Source organism: Podarcis filfolensis (genome assembly GCF_964270895.1).
Source record: "Podarcis filfolensis genome assembly, chromosome: 12".
In the NCBI taxonomy this organism is placed as follows: Eukaryota; Metazoa; Chordata; class Lepidosauria; order Squamata; family Lacertidae; genus Podarcis; species Podarcis filfolensis.
This window is the reverse complement of record NC_139614.1, coordinates 35,939,131-35,956,031: the sequence shown is the minus strand read 5'-3', so window position 1 is coordinate 35,956,031 and position 16,901 is coordinate 35,939,131. Positions and strand designations below refer to the sequence as shown.

Genomic DNA, 16,901 nt, shown 5'->3' with positions numbered 1-16,901 from the left:
ATCAAGCCTTAAATGGCTCAGGGTCGCAATATCTCAAGGACCACCTCTCCCTATTTGAGGAGAGACCCAGACCCTGTGATCATCATCTGAGGCCCTTCTTTATATTCCTCCTACATGAGAGGTCTGGAGGGTGGCAACACAGAAACGGGCCTTTTCTGTGGTGGCTCCCCATTTGTGGAATGCTTTCTCCATGGAGGCCCGCCTGGCACATTCCTTACATATTTTTAGGTGCCAGGTGAAAACGTTCCTCTTCTCCCAGGCCTTTGGCTGATTAATATGCTAATATGTTCTGTATTTTTATATTTTTATATTATAAATCTGCCCTGTGAACCTTGGATGAAGGGCGGTATAGAAATTTAATAAGTAATTTAAAAAATCATAATTACATATCCTTAAAAAGCAAAGCCCATCTTTGTATGCAGGCAGCAGCCATCTGGAATGGCATTCATGGGATGAAAAGTGGGAAGCAAGGGTTTGTGGTCTTAAATTAATCTCTTACCATAGAAGAGATTTGGTGTTTTTATATTGTAAACTGTCCTGTGATTCTCTGATGAAGGGCAGTAGAGAAATTTAATTAATATTAATGATACTGATACTAATAATGGCTTAGTTACCAGCATACTGTGACCAGGAGTTCTTGAGACACACCAATGTCTCAAAATGGTGTGTGTGTGTGTGTGCGCGCGCGCTTCAAATCTAATTCTAACCATTGAGGAATTCAATCTTTATGAATTCTGATTCAAACAGAAGTGTGGATTTCTTTTGGATTTCATACTTTTTTTCCAATTCTGTGATAAATTTATTGGCTCAAAAAAAGGAACTAAGATGCATTTACGACATGTATTGAGGATAAAATGCATTTTAAATATACATATTGCAATTCTTGAAGAAGTAGTTTCCATGAAAAGAAAGAGGGAAGATAAATGTTAAAATATTTGGCAGATTTTTAAAAGCACTCTGTGCAGACAGAGGAAACAAATGTCTCCTTGCACTACCCAATCTGCCACTATACCAGTAGCACTTTAGTTTATGAGGTTTTTTGGTTTTCTTTTACCTTTTTAGCTCCTCTTCTTCTTTTTAAATAACACTTTTATAAACTTCTAACCTTTATAACAGTTAAAAGGAATCAGCACATCAATATTTGTATAAACTACCGGTAGATGTGGAAAGACTTCAGATTGCCCCCCCGCTCAGTCCTCTTATTTTTGGGATATGATTTGAGGTAGCTGAATCTAATTCACAAGCTGCAGAGTAACACCTCCACACACCCTGGTTTTGTTTTACTGTGAAATGGGTTTTTGCTCTCACAGTACAAGCAATTGCTTTGTGTTGCAATCATGAAGCATGCTCATGCGATTTGGCAGCAAAGCTCTCTTCTTAGAGGTGACTTGTTTTTGGTTGATGTTCACCTGTAGACCTGTAGGTACAGCATGTAGATGGGAAAATGCTTCCAGATTTTGAGTCCTGAGCTCCCTGCCAATTTAACAAGGTTGTCCATTATAAAATCTCCTTAATCCATGATTAAGGAGATGGATGAAAAGGATGACCTGTCTTGTTTTATTTGAAATATCTGTGGTAGTTAGCTTCTCCCAACTGTGCCTTCCTGGGTACTCAGTTCAGTTGCAGAATAATTCAATGGTCAGAGAAAGTTGCTTTTGGGGTGTGTTGTTTTGTTTGCTATGGTTTCCACTGCCTTTCTAGGCTCCCTGTCCATTTCTGAGTAAAAAGTGCATACAATTGCACTGGGTGTGTAGTATGCATACTTTTATACTCTTTTTCTGAGTTTCTATTTTTATATTAGCAAATTGACTAATTGCATTTCACTTTTAAAACAGATAGAGGCTGCACAATGTTTGCTTGGCTCCACTAGGAGGCAATAAGAGACTGTCAAATTGAGCTCACACTATTTCTATAATTTTCAACACTTGAGCTTCTTTGGGTTATTATGTTGGGATCCAGGGCTATACATGTTCTACAGCATACCTTCACCCCCTGAAAAGCTGCTCTTGAAAGTTAGGTGGACCCTCTGGAGCAGGATTTCATCGGCTATGATAAGATAACCACTGCCACTAGATTAGGAAACCAGCTGTGGCCCCGCTCCCTGGAATCACTTTGCACAGGAAGATTGTTTATGAATCCCGAACAGCCCCAAGGCTGTTATATGTCCTGATCAAAAGTTGCACATGTGCTGAAGTGGTGTGAGGTATGTGTCATGCTACTGCATGTGATTACGATCTAGCACCAAGCATTAGCTATGAATTTTGGAGGGATGGAAAACCTTAGACTCTGCCCTGCTTAGAGGTGATCAGTGCTGTGCAGAGGTGTAGACAAATATTGAAAATATCTTCCAATGCTACATGCATGGTTCAGATCAAATACTGGAATTGCCACGAATCACTCTGCATGTTGTTTCCATGTGCACATGTTGTCCTCACTGGATCAGAGCTTCATCTGTTTTTTTTTTTTTTAATAGAAACCATTTCACGGTTTAGTTTACATTTTTGCTTTAAAGATGAGTTCTTACAAACTTTGAAACAAAGTTGTGGGTTTAAACAACAACTACTACAATGAGGTATCATTATAGTTTTAAGGGATTTATATTAACTGACAGTTTTGGTCTTTTATATATATTTGCCTATTATTTGTTTCAGTATGAATATAAGAAGCTGTTTGAGAAAAGTAAGGGGCTGTATCATTTCGCACTGGATACAGTTGAACAGCTGCACCACAAAGAGAACGCAGTGCTCCAAAGTCAGGTATGCTCACAGTGTGCACTGTCCAGTAGCTCTGCATGTTTGGATTGTATATTATGTACAGCATATATGTTTAGAAGGAGGGAAATGCTTTTCATGCATAAAAGAGAATTCATACACAAGGAATGGGAAGCCCCTCCTCTGTGAATGAACAAACTGTCGGTTTTAAAAATTTCTGTAGTTTTGATCCACGCTCTGTTCTGTTAGGTGAAGTACAAAGAGAAGTATGAAAAATCAAAAGGCAGGGCCATGATGGAATTTGTGGATACCCCGACTTACCAAGTTTCAAAGGAGGCTCAGAGGTGTCAAAGTGAGGTTGGTGGAATGCTTTTGGAAATCATTACTGTACTGCAGTATTCAATACATTGTGCTGCTATGGCATTTGAATAAGGGCTGTGGGTAGTTCTTTCACTATGATGAAATGCATTGGTCACAGCCTAAGGAGATAATTCAGTCTAGTTCTCACTCAGTTTGGATCTTGGATTCTCCCCCCCCCCCCACTGGGCAGCATACCAACTTGACACACTGCATACTGGTTTTTGAAGTCCTCCCACTTCCAAAACCATTTGCAGCACCACATGCTGCTCTTCAGGAAACAACCATATGTTCAAAACAGGCTTCAACACATGGAACAAGTTGAGCAAATCTTTGGATCCTGTTGTGTCTCCCATTTGAAGTTGGAATAGCTGTTTTAGAGACGCACTTTGATATCCTCCAAATGTTTAGATTCTGTATCTTTATGTTTTGGATTGCTGAGAGAAAACATTTTACCTCTTGCTGCAATATAACTACAGCTTACATGAAACGGCATGCAATTTTAGAGTTATATAAAATTTTATTTCATGCACAGAAAATATATCGAAAAGAATTTGAAGATAAACTCAAAGGAAAGGCAGCGCTGGACTTGGACAAGACCCCGGAATTCTTGAATGTGAAGCGTGTTACCAACCTGCTCAAAGAGGTAAAGGTAAAGGTAAAGGGACCCCTGACCATTAGGTCCAGTCGTGACCGACTCTGGGGTTGCGGCGCTCATCTCACTTTATTGGCCGAGGGAGCCGGTGTACAGCTTCCGGGTCATGTGGCCAGCATGACTAAGCCGCTTCTGGCGAACCAGAGCAGTGCACAGAAACACCGTTTACCTTCCCGCCGGAGTGGTACCTATTTATCTACTTGCACTTTGATGTGCTTTCGAACTGCTAGGTTTGCAGGAGCAGGGACCGAGCAACGGGAGCTCACCCTGTCGCAGGGATTCGAACTGCCGACCTTCTGATCGGCAAGTCCTAGGCTCTGTGGTTTAACCCACAGCGCCACCTGCACAAGCTGTAATAAGTCAGAAGATGGAAGAACCACCTCTAGTTACTTCTTGTTTTACTATATATATAATACTTTGGTAAGAAAGAAGTCATCATGATGCAGTTTGTGTAGCCACAGAACTGCAGTGTGACAACAGCGGATGGAGCAAGCAAGCAAAACAAGAAGGCCAGAGTTGTGGGTGAGCTTGCCGGCAGAGTAAGCAGGCTGGTGACACAGACATGCCGTCTCATGTTGCCCCGGTTGCTGCAGCTACCCTCCTAATTTGCTTGCCTGCCCACTTGCTTGCACACATGACAGGGTGAGTGAAGCCCCGGTTAGCACAATCGCTAAGTGAGGTTGCCAACTCACTTATAACCATGGTTTCTGATTCTTGTTTGCTGGCCAACCACAAACGATGACTTGCCACTCTCAGATAATCACGCCCAATCATACTTAAGCTTCATTAAAGATTGTTTGGTGTGATGTCTGAATTGACTTGAAGCTTCAAAGATACCTGGAGATAAATTGAAACAATACCTCTTGGTTTGTCAATCAAGGAGGAATGCATATCTTCTGGAGACAGTGTCATAAACTGATGTAACTCTGGGTTATGTTTTCTGCAGCATTAGTGTGTGATATCTTTCTACATGTTCATTTCAATCACAAGTGCTCGTCATGCTATGTAACTCTGATTTGTGGATAAGTGCCTTTTGCATTGCATTTAGTGCACCTTTGTGAATAATGATAGCATTAGCAGAACTTGAGTGACAGGGTCATTTACTTGTCTGTAATCTGAAAAAAAAAACTACCATCCATAGCGGAAGCTCTTACAGTTTTATAAAGTATCTGTAGTAACTAGTTGTATAAAAAGAAGAATGTGGTTCCCCTGCTCCCAGGAGCAAGTAAAGATTACAATCTTTTCATTCTTGGTGCATCCTATCTTTTGATTTCCCAATTCTATTTTAACTATGGTAAATGTGCACTATCTAATTCATATTTTATAGAGATTTTCAAAGTATTCCTTGAAATATTTAATAAGAACTTTTCCTTTTCAAGATCTTGTTCACGATTTAAAGCTGAGAAACCTTTTTTCCCCCTCTCCTTCAAACCTTCAGAAAGAGTATAGAAAAGATTTGGAAGAAGGGATGAAAGGGAAAGGACTGACAGTGTTTGAAGATACGCCAGAGTTGATTAGAGTGAAAAATGCAGCTCAGATACTAAATGAGGTAGGTTATGTTAGTAAAGGTTATTAATGTCGTGGAAAGTGAGCCCTTCACAAAGCACCCAATGACACATCTGCTTAGTTTTTAGAGTCTATGAAAAAGTCCATGCTTTGAAACTGTTTCCAACTTTTTTTTTTTTTTTAGAAGGAATACAGAAAAGATCTGGAAAATGAAATAAAGGGAAAAGGAGTTAAGCTCATCTCTGAAACTCCTGAGGTTCAAAAAGCAAAGAGAGCATCTAAAATTGTTAGTGAGGTCAGTAGAGCAAAACATTTAAAATTATTCCTTTGCATCTTTTATGGCTTGGTGGAATTAGCAATTAATTGGCACATCCGGCACAAGAAGAGCAATAAAGCTGAACAGAACTACTGAATTTCAGAAACACTTTCTGTATTGTTCTCATTTAAGCAAATATATATAGAAATTATTTTGTTCATTGAAAATCATTGTAGAAATCTAATGCAGCACATTCTGTTTTTGAAATGACGTGGAAGGCATAAATAACATGATGGAGTTCTTTGGCAATGTAGTTTTGTATTGCCAAAGGCATATCAGGTTTCATGGGAGTAAGTCCCATTGAACTTAATGGGCCTTGCTTTGCCTGTCGGGGTGCCAGAACATTCAGCCAAAAGGCCGAGATGTTTCCTAGAAGGCTGGGTGCCTTGTAAGAGCCATTGGGCAAGAGAGTCAGAGGAGGAAAATCCTTGCATTTCCAAGGTGGTCTGAGGAATGGGTCAGGGCTTGATCCTTATTGAAGGGACAAGCTGCCTTCCCTCCAGCCTTCTTTTTGCAACAGCACCTTTCCTCCCTCCTTGTTTCCCACTGTGCCTCATGGTCTATACTAGGGATTTCTCCCAATCTGCATTTTGGATCGCAGATTGGTTTTCTTTGCCTACTTCACACTGAATAGTGGGATGGAGTTACTATATGGTCTGCTGTGTTGTTTAAATAGGTTAATCTTCTTGATTTGGTCGCTTTTGGCAGTTTCGGTGTGGGAAAACAAATAGTTTGGTTTAGCCTGGTGACGTCCTTTAGGCATGTTTCAGCTAATGGGTCGGCACTGAGGCTCATTTCCTGGACTCTCAGGTTCAGGGGCTGGGAGAGGGACCTCATTTGAGGCCGAACTCTCTCATCCACTTGTGATTCTGCAGTCTTGGGTGGTGGTGATGGGGTAAGTCTTTCCTTCTCACCTTTAAGGTGTGGCCCAGGAGTCAGGACAGGCTAGGGAGTCGTGCCCTAATTCCTTAGGCAATGGTGGGTCACCCAATGGCTATAGTTATACAGTTAAATTAGTTTCTGCCCCATAGGCATCCCTTCCTGATGGTTTTAATTGAAGGTCTAAATAGAAGTGGCCCAGTTCAACCCCAGCTTATGTGTCTACCTCGGTGTACAAATAAATATTCTAGAGCAGTTAACTCAACACACCTTCCAAAACACTTTTAATAATATATGTGCTTATTTAGAGAATTAGGATGTGTTAGGACCCGCTGAAAATAAAATGTTCATTTTGAATTAATTATTTATATTTTATATCACTTGGTAATCCCTAAGTCAATAGCACAGGCTATTTAAATTAGGAAGCATTCTTTGTATACTAAAAACAATTTTTTTTTAAAAAAAAACCATTGCTGAAAACTCCCCATGTAACTCAGTACCTCAGCAGAATTTTAAACCACCGTTATTAAAGGGTTTGACCATGTGTTTAATATGCAAGCCTTCTAAACACTCTGACACATTTATTCATTTTGTAGGTGTGCAAGAACTCCGCTGCAGAGAGAAACCATTTGCCTAAATTGTAAATTGGTCTTTGAGGGCAAAGGTTTTGAATATGCAATGCGTATCATTTAAAGGTGTTCCGCTCTCTCCCACCCATTCTGTTTCAAATAGACCCTGATATATATTTTCTTGTGTGCACAGAAAGAATATAAAAAAGACCTGGAGACTGAAATTAAAGGGAAAGGGATGCAGGTTGGCACAGATACTCCTGAAATACAGCGAGCCAAGAGAGCATCTGAAATTGCAAGCCAGGTTTGTTTAAAATGCTTCTTGAAATGGAACTGTATGCTTTATAGCATGATATAAGGTAATATGACATCTTTTGGAATTTATACTCAGTTTTGCAAGAGTGGAGCATTTTGGTCTGGTGTCCCATCTGCTCCATACATTTAAAGCACTCTCATACCTCTTTAACATCCGTGGCTTTGCCTGAAGTTAAAGCTGAAGTTAAAGGTACCGAGAATTGTAAGGAGACCCTTCAAAGAGCTACAATTCCCAGCACCCTTAACAAACTGTAGTTCCCGGTACAGTGGCACCTCGGGTTACATACGCTTCAGGTTACAGACGCTTCAGGTTACAGACTCCGCTAACCCAGAAATAGTGCTTCAGGTTAAGAACTTTGCTTCAGGATGAGAACAGAAATCGTGCTCCGGTGGTGTGGTGGCAGCAGGAGGCCCCATTAGCTAAAGTGGTGTTTCAGGTTAAGAATAGACCTCCGAAACGAATTAAGTTCTTAACCCGAGGTACCACTGTATTCTTTGTGGGAAGCCATGACTGTTGAAGTGGTGTGCTTTAAATGTAAAGTGTGCTTGTGACCTTAGACCAAAATATTCAACTCTTGCAAAACTGAGTGTGAATTCCAAAAGTTGTCACGGATGGGGTTGTAGCTGGACCACCAACCTAAGCTGGTGGAAGGCAGACCACCATGGCCCCCTGTGCGTTAAGTGACAGCAGTGGGTCCAGGAGAACTGACAAGCTATGAACTTGGTCCTCTGAGGGAGTGTCTCTCCATCTAGAGCAGGCTGCACACCACTCAGCTAGACAGAGGAACTACTCACTAACAGCACCTCATTGTTGTCTGGATTAAATGTCACTTTATCAGCATCCATTCAGCCCATTATCAGAGCCAAGAACTGATTCAGTACATCCACTCCCCCACCAGCAGAAGATAGAAAGGAGAAATAAAGCGGTGTGTCATCTGCATACTGGTGACAATACACTCCAAAACTCTGTGTGACCCCACTCAGTGGTTTTGTGTAGATGTTAAACAACATCAGGGACAGAACTGATCTATGCGAAACCCCAAACTGGAGGACCTCACAGAGCTGAGCAGTGCTCCCCAAGAACCACCGTCTGGATCTGGCCACCCAAGCAGGAGTGGAATCACTTCAATGTGGTTCCCCCAATACTCAGCTCAGACCCCAGAAAAATAACATGGCTGATGGCATCAGAAGTCACGTAGGAGAATCTGCAGAGCTACACTCTCAGCTCTCTCCTGATGCAGATCATTGTACAGGGTGACCAAGTCAGTTTCCATACCAAACCAGGTCTGAATCCCAATTAGACTAGATTCCAAGTTGGGTCTCTTTTAGAAGGGCTTTAGTACTGTTGGCTGTAAGGTTCTGGTGAGGGTACTGTGGGGCTTCATATGAAATTGCTCACACACCCAAACCCAGCAAGACTAAACCACCTGCATGTTGGCTGATGTTCTGGGAGTTCAATCCTGCTTTCTACAGGGAACTGTGTCTTCAGCTGCATGTCCACCTACTTCACACCTGATCCTACATACGATGTCAGGTGTGGGATGATTAGGTGTGGTTTTGGGGAAATTGGTTTGTGGGAGTCAAGGACTGGTGGTGGTAAACTTTCATTGATACCTTACCTGTAGAAGAACAGAGGAGGGGCTTTTCATCCCCCATTTGCATTGAATGTCAAAATCAGTGGTAAGCATTTATAGGACATAAATGCTCAAACCTTAAATTAGTGAGTGGATCTTGTGACAGATGAATTTAGTCCTTTCTGAATTACATCTATTATCTATAATGCTCAATTATATGAATTTATCCATTGATTTGGGGCAGTGAAAACAGGAGCAACCTGAAATAAAATACTACAGAGATTATTATTATTATTATTTTTAAAAAGAAGCATTTTTGTTAAATGATTTTCTTCCTTAAGGAACATCAGATATATCTCCTATGGAGTCAATGTTCTGAGAGTATAAAGGGACAATTTGACCTTCATGGGTGCTATTTAATAAAAGCATGCAGATTAAAGCAGGATCTGTATAAAAGCTTCAGCTGCTGTAGATCTGAGTATTTCCTGATCTGTCCTTCACAGAAAGAATACAAGAAACATCTAGAAATGGAAATTAAAGGGAAAGGCATGCAGGTGGGCATGGATACTCCTGATATACAACGAGCAAAGAAAGCTTATGAAATTGCAAGCCAGGTTAGTGCAGAATGCATTGCTTCAATGACATTTACAGTAAAATACAATGGGCTTTTAAACTTTTTTTTTTTTTTTTTTTTACGAAATCCTTTTGAAAGCAGGAAGTATAGAAAAATAATAAAAACTGAATCTGACAGAAGCACAGCCAGGCATCAGAAATCTAGTTTGTGTTGCAAGCATACCTTTTTGAAAGCAGCACACATGAATTATTCCAGCTGTATGGGTATGAAAGGCTAAAGATATTGTATGTCTAAGAATTCATTAACGTTCCATTTCTTACAGAAAGAATATATGAAGGACCTGGAGACTGAAATCAAAGGGAAAGGAATGCAGGTGGGCTCAGATATCCCAGAGATACAGCGAGCAAAGAAAGCTTCTGAAATAGCCAGCCAGGTGGGTAGGGAATGAAGAGTAATTAAGTGCTGCTTGCAGTTCGGAAGTGTCCTCCTGCGCACAGGGTTGTTCGTTTTGTTCTGATATGAGTCTTATTTTTTTAATACGTATGCATGCTTCTTATGGCAGTGCATTTATTTTAATGTGTGGATGCTAAAATAAAAATAATAAAAGATAGACTTTAATTCTGAGTTATATTAAGGCCCAGTTTGCCATTGTATGGGAATTCTGAAGCGTCAGTAAAGTAGGCTTACACATATTTAAGCCTATTTAGTTGTTTAATTGCTTAATACATACATACTTACTTTGACACTAATAATTTTATTATTTATACCCCACCCATCTGGCTGGGCTTTCTATTTTGTAGAAAAAGTACAAAGATAAAGCAGAGAAGATGCTGTGCTCCTACTCTGCTGTTCCAGACACTCCTGAAATCGAGAGAATTAAAAACACACAGAGAAATATCAGTGCTGTAAGTAGCAACAACCCAAATTTTACGGGAAACTCTTAACAAAGTTCAACATCAAATGAACTCTCTTGTGTCCCAGGGCACAATGAAAAATGTACCGTTCATTGTCCCCAAGCCACTTGCATACCCTCGTTGGTAAAGGTTGTACCACTCCTGTTGGGGGTGGTGGTTATTGTTATTGTTTTGTTTTTCTTTGTTATCATGGTATGTAATTTTTTTTTAATATTGTAAACTGTCCTGTGATCCTCAGAGGGATGTATAGGTATAGAAGGGAGGTATAGAAGGGAGGTATAGAAGTTTAATAAATAATAACAACTGCAACAATAATTTTCACAGTACTGTGGGAAAAGGTAGCAATACAACAATTTTTTTTTTAGCACTGCAATCTTCGACACAGTTATGTGGACCTAAACTCCATTTAATTCAATGGAGCCAAATTTATTATGGCATAAGCTTTTATGGACCAGAGAAAGTATGAAGTGCACGCTACTCCATTGTTGGTTTATATTATTATAAATTTATTAGTCTTTAAGTGGTGGGATGCTGTGATGGAGGTGAGGGTAGCCTTGCACTGTTTATAAAGGGCTACAAGAACAGGTATACAGGCAAGTGCTCAACCTTTATCAGATGCTAAGAGCCAGGGCAATTTAACCTTAAACAGTTCCAAAGCATCTGTGGATATCACTGCGAAGTATTCTATGAGGTTCCAGTAAAGAAAATGAGTTTATTAGTTCTTGTGGTGATTGAGTTAGTTTATGGGAAGCTAAAACAACAGAGGCGGTATAATTTAGTATTTGGAACATTGCCTGCTGTCGCAAACTTGTGCCAGGAAGCATACCTCCATAATTATTTTTCTATTGTTCAATGAAGGTATTGTACAAGAAAGTGATAGGAGCTGGTACAGCAGTAACAGAGACTCCAGAGATTGAACGAGTAAAGAAAAACCAGCAAAATATTAGCGCAGTAAGTTTTTTTTTTAAAACAGATGCTCCTTTGTGTGAATTTTTATTATTGCTGTTGTTATTGTTGTGGAAATGCACTGTATTAAAAAAAAAAACAGAAATAGAACTATAAAACTGACATTCCAAGTGAAATATATCATAATTCTGCATTGGTCAGATTCCCCAGCCCACCTGCATTTGAAACCCTGGGGGCAAACCCTTTGGAGCAAAGAAGCAGTGGACACAGGAAGAGTTAAGCACTCTCCCTTGCTTTCGTTCTGCCAATTCAGGAGCTATTTACAAAAGACGGGGGGAAAGCCCAGCCTCTTAATATATGCATGTAACTCTTAATCTCAAGGTTGTGGGTTCGAGCCCCATATTAGGTGAAAGATTCCTGCATTGCAGGGGGGTGGACTAGATTCTCACCGTGGTCCCTTCCAACTCTGCAGTTCTACGATTCTATCCCCTGATTATATATGCATGAAGTGTCCTTTTTCTTGTATATTTCGGTCTCTGCAGTACTTCTTGAGGAGTCTCAGTCTAACACCCAGTTTTGCAACTTCTTATGATATCGTTCTGACTTCATCAGAATGTTTGACTTTATATCGTAAACGCTGAAATGAAACAAATTCCCAACCTGCACTTAATATTGTCGAAAGAGGATAGATCTATTGTTTGATCTATTTTAGGGAATATGTGTCAGTTTTTAAACTTCCTTTCCCTTTTTGGGCACCAGCCCTGTAACTGCAGTAAAAATCCCTGTTGAACCAAATGGAGGCTGTACAGCAGCAGTAGCACTAATATAAAAAGGTAAAGGGACCCCTGACCATTAGGTCCAGTCGTGGCCGACTCTGGGGTTGCGGTGCTCATCTCGCTTTATTGGCCGAGGGAGCCGACGTACAGCTTCCGGGTCATGTGTCCAGCATGACTAAGCCGCTTCTGGCACACCAGAGCAGCACATGGAAACACCGTTTACCTTCCCGCTGGAGCGTTACCTATTTATCTACTTGCACTTTGAGGTGCTTTCGAACTGCTAGGTGGGCAGGAGCAGGGACCGGGCAACAGGAGCTCACCCCATCGTGGGGATTCGAACCGCTGACCTTCTGATCGGCAAGTCCTAGGCTCTGTGGTTTAACCCACAGCGCCACCCGCGTCACTTCAGCACTAATATACCTTAGAGCAAATTAAGTTTAAGTTAGTAATGCTTCTCTATGCACATATTTTACCAATGAAATACAAAGAAATAATTATGTTATGCTTCAGCATACAGCTTTAAATACCGAACTAATTAGAACATTTGGAATTTAAACACCAGGTGGTGCTTAATGCAGTGCCCTATTTATCATTGTTCAGTTGCAATGTTATTTATATATATCTGAAATTAATAGGCTTACTATAAAGTGCAACCTGGTAAAGCAACTGCTGTCAGTGTCACTCCTGAGATGGAGAGAGTCAAGAAGAATCAAGAAATTATCAGCTCGGCAAGTCCTTTGTTTTTCCTTGTTTCTTTTCCTTGTTTTGGATTAATAAAGAATTTAACCTCTCTGTGACGAGCGCATCATGCCCTTAACAAATTATGTCCTTAATAAATTAATTTTGAATCTTTAAGAGTACTATAGAAATGTATTTATCCGTTTGGCCTCGTGACTGCTAATAATGAAGCAGTAGGTTCCATGTGCGTTTTTCTTGTTTCTCCACTTTGTTTTTAATGACTTTGCCAATGTTTACTAAAGTACAATCTTACGTTTTTTGTATCATGCATTATTAACTAGTCGGTTACGAATTGTAGTGAAGGCCAATGACTTTGAATGGGTAGACCAGTGCAATGTGCATTACCACATCTCCACAATGCCTATTCATTTTGGGATAGAATGGTAAAAGAATATCAGTTGCGCGTGACATTAAGCATGATTTTCCTGTCAAGTTGTGCACACTCGAAAAATCCATGTGCTGTCTTTTGCAGGTCAAGTACAGCCGAGATCAGCAACAGATGAAAGGTAGACCTAGTATGATTGTAGACACACCTGAGCTGAGGCATGTCAAAGAGACACAAAACAACATCTCAATGGTAGGGTACATTTTTCACCTAGCTAGTGTGTTCTGAAGAACAGTAGCTGTAGATTGGATTGGATTGAACCCTTCATTAATCTAGGTAACTAGCACGATGCGCTAAAGTCTGGACTGAGTTTTCCCCCTTACACAGTGGTTCTTGGGGTGGGGGTTTGCTAACTGCATTTAAATGTTGCATATTGCTATACTAATAAAACGACTTCCCTAATCATTCACTTGTGTGGCTTCTTAAAGACACTTCACGTGGTTCCTCTCTGTTCCAGCATTGCAGATTTTAACTGGAGAGGGTGATACACACACACACACACTGCCTTGTGCCTGTGCATGTTTTTGATTTGTGTGTGCAAGTGATATTCTGAATTTGGTTGCTCTGATTGCCTTTGCCTGAAGGATTGTGTATGTGTGAGTGTGCTGTGTATATGACCGTATGTGAGGAATGGGGGAGGGAGGCTTTTAAAAAGCATATTGATATCTGTAATACCTTGAAAAGTCATACTAATTTGAAATTTTATCCTAATGTATTGATATGGAACATTTGTGCTTTCTGCAACTGAAATTGAATGAAATGTAAGATGGTTTTGAAGGGTTTAGCACCATCATTTGCATGTGAATGTAACACTAAATGCAATAGACTGCATGCGACTTTTTATCTGTATACAAAAAGTAATTACCTTAAAAAAAACAAAACCAATGACGACAATGGGAATTGCACATCTATTGAGCCTTGTAGCGGCAAGGAACAATTGCATGACAGTGGTTACCAGCTTGAAATAAGCAAAAATGTCAGTGCCCATGAAAAATAATGGTGACAATGCCTATCTTCTACAGCTCTCAATACACCGTGTCATTGGACTAGAAAATAATAATCTTCCCACCCCGCTCCAGGTCAAATACCATGAAGATTTTGAGAAGACAAAAGGCAGAGGTTTCACTCCAATAGTGGACGATCCTGTGACTGAACGGGTGAGAAGAAATACCCAGGTGGTTAGCGATGCTGCCTACAAAGGCGTTCACCCACACATAGTTGAAATGGACAGGAGACCTGGAATAATTGTGGGTAAGTTTCTACTCTGTGCTTTACTGACCCAAATATATTATGTGGGCCAGCTCTGCAGAATAATCTTGCTCTGTTATTTACTTACTTACCTAGCTATCTTGTTCTGTCTAGTTGCAGTGTTATCTGTATTTGATGTTTTGTACCTTTGTTTCATATGCAATTCCTTCTTAAGATTAAAATGATAGGTCAGTTTTGGGTTATCAGGCGATAATTGTCTGCTGCAGAATTCCTGATTGCAGTCACCTCTGAAGTAATGAGTATAGTAATTAACAGAACAGATGATAAGATGAAAGGTATTTTAATCAAACATTAATTTGCTCTACAAAGGCTGAAAGGTAAAGAAAGAGAGAGAGAGACAATATAAAAAGTACTTAAATTGTTAATATGAGCAGCCAATTATTAACATTCTTAACTTTCTTTTTAAAAAATGAAAGTAATCACAGAAGAAATTGCCATTTGACTTTTTCACGTAGATTAGCAGAAAAGGAATTCAGCTCCATGATTTTAATACCTGGTATGATGAGATTTTTATTGTTGGAAAAGTCGTGGTATTTTTATTTGCAAACTATAAGTGCTGACCTGTGCATTGAAATGAAAATGAGATACATTCATTCTTTTTCTTCAGTACCACACTAAGAATCTCGTAAAGTTATTTCTGCAATGTTGGATAGTATTTATGAAACTATGAAGCCACAAATCATATCTCACACTTTTTCAAATGTTATTTTCCCCATGGTCAAATCCATGGTAAAACCCATCTCCATGGCCCCCAGGGATTATTTATGTCTTCCCTGATAACATCTTTGTGCTTTTACTTTCTTCCCCCAACTGTCTTACTGTTCCTTTTTGGGAAAGACCTCAAAGTTTGGCGCACAGATCCTGGCTCCATCTTCGACATTGACCCTTTGGAAGATAATATTCAGTCTAGGAGTCTACATATGCTTTCGGGTATTGTTTAACATGATTTTCTCCAGTGCTTGATTGTAGTCAAGTAATATCTACATCTAACGATGTAGTTGCTGCTTTTCAGAACTGATTTGTGTGAGCACAGAAGCATTTTTTTAAATGGGGTGGCCGCATTCATGTGAATTGTCATTGGCCTGTGCACTAATTCACTGAGTGAGGCTTCATTTACACCACATGTTTGTGTTTCCTGAGGCAATTTACTGATGTCTGGACTGGCCTAAAGGCTGCAGATCTAATGCCCACTACTGTCTAATTTAAGCACTGGATGTTTATTCCAATTATGAAATTTATTTAATATCACGACAATGGTTAGTTTAATTTTTGCTATGGATCACATGGCTTGGCTTATAGAAAGATCCAGAATGCAATTTAAAGTTGGTGATAGGTCTTGTGGGTTTTCTATCAGCTGCCTAGATTCTGTGGTTAAATGCAAACCATTTAATACCACATATCAAAAAGAACAACACATAGCCGCCATGAGCTATCCACTGTATCCTTTAAATAACTGAATAACTAAATATAATCTGCTTGCTGCTATGATTTTACACACACACACACACACACACACACACACACACACACACACACACAAATTCTATAGTGCCCTTCACCTGAGGATCACAGGGGAGTTATAATCCACATTACAGCAAGTTTCTGCATGGTTCCTCTTAAAGCTAAGCAACACAATTTCCTTTGGGCAGTAAAATGTCTTATGTCACAGCCATAGGAGCCCAGCTCTTAGAGGCCAAGGACCCTTCGCTCACACCAATAAAATATTTGAGGAGGCTGCCCTCCCCAAGTTGACGGACATTGCCATTCAAATGGTGTGCGCATGTCACGTCATGTGATTGATTATGCGGGGTGGGGCTTACCTGGCCTTCCTAATACTGTATTCAAGTTGGCACCACTGGTCACAGCTGTACCAGTATTTGTGGGAACAGTCTGTGCGTGGCCCTAGTCAGAATCCAATAGCAGCATTCCTGTGCGAACAGTTTCCCCTACTTGCACATTTTAGTGAGCTCATGGATTCCAGTTATTAGTATCTTGGGGCAGCTTTGCACAAGATGTTGCTGGCATGGGAAGTACCCAAGTTGTCAGCCCTGTTGTTTGAATGAAAACAAACAAATAAAGAAGCTCTCTCTTACTTTACTCATCTGTCCTATAGCTATTTACTGCAGTATTGTGTTTCCCCTCGTAGAAAAAGCAAGGCGTTACAGTAAACAGCATTTCCGTTCTACCAGTACTTCTGGCGTTGGAGATGACAAATCAGAGGGCTCTATGTTTTCTTGTTCCAGTGAGGTAACAAGGCCATCTAACGAAGGAGGTACCCATAGATGTCCTCTGTTCCCTTCTGATTAACAGTCACAGTGTGCCTGTTTCCTTGCACATCTCCAGGTTAACTCAGCAACCCTTGTTTGCCCAGTAAACAAACAGCTGTGTAAGAGAAGTATTTTTATTAATGTCAAAAAGCCCTCGAGATAGTCAGTAAGATTTTGGTTTGTTTGTTTT

General features: G+C 40.2%; 1 protein-coding gene across 14 annotated transcripts in view; it reads left to right on the top strand.

The window, feature by feature from the left end:
- Nucleotides 1–16,901, top strand: part of NEBL (nebulette) — a 174,823-nt gene that overhangs the window by 147,863 nt on the left and 10,059 nt on the right. For 3 of the 14 annotated variants that reach the window (XM_083579368.1, XM_083579367.1, XM_083579369.1), the window contains 15 exons: nt 2,652–2,756; nt 2,961–3,068; nt 3,604–3,714; nt 5,162–5,272; nt 5,414–5,524; nt 7,187–7,297; nt 9,386–9,496; nt 9,779–9,889; nt 10,257–10,361; nt 11,229–11,321; nt 12,688–12,780; nt 13,263–13,367; nt 14,255–14,426; nt 15,282–15,374; nt 16,591–16,716. In XM_083579368.1, the coding sequence (XP_083435494.1) occupies nt 2,652–2,756; nt 2,961–3,068; nt 3,604–3,714; nt 5,162–5,272; nt 5,414–5,524; nt 7,187–7,297; nt 9,386–9,496; nt 9,779–9,889; nt 10,257–10,361; nt 11,229–11,321; nt 12,688–12,780; nt 13,263–13,367; nt 14,255–14,426; nt 15,282–15,374; nt 16,591–16,716 (1,666 nt within the window). Of the gene's footprint in view, nt 1–2,651; nt 2,757–2,960; nt 3,069–3,603; nt 3,721–5,102; nt 5,273–5,413; nt 5,525–7,186; nt 7,298–9,385; nt 9,497–9,778; nt 9,890–10,256; nt 10,362–11,228; nt 11,322–11,818; nt 12,099–12,687; nt 12,781–13,262; nt 13,368–14,254; nt 14,427–15,281; nt 15,375–16,590; nt 16,717–16,901 lie in introns of those variants that run through there. The other 11 variants (XM_083579371.1, XM_083579372.1, XM_083579364.1 and 8 more) reach the window with 8 other exon arrangements.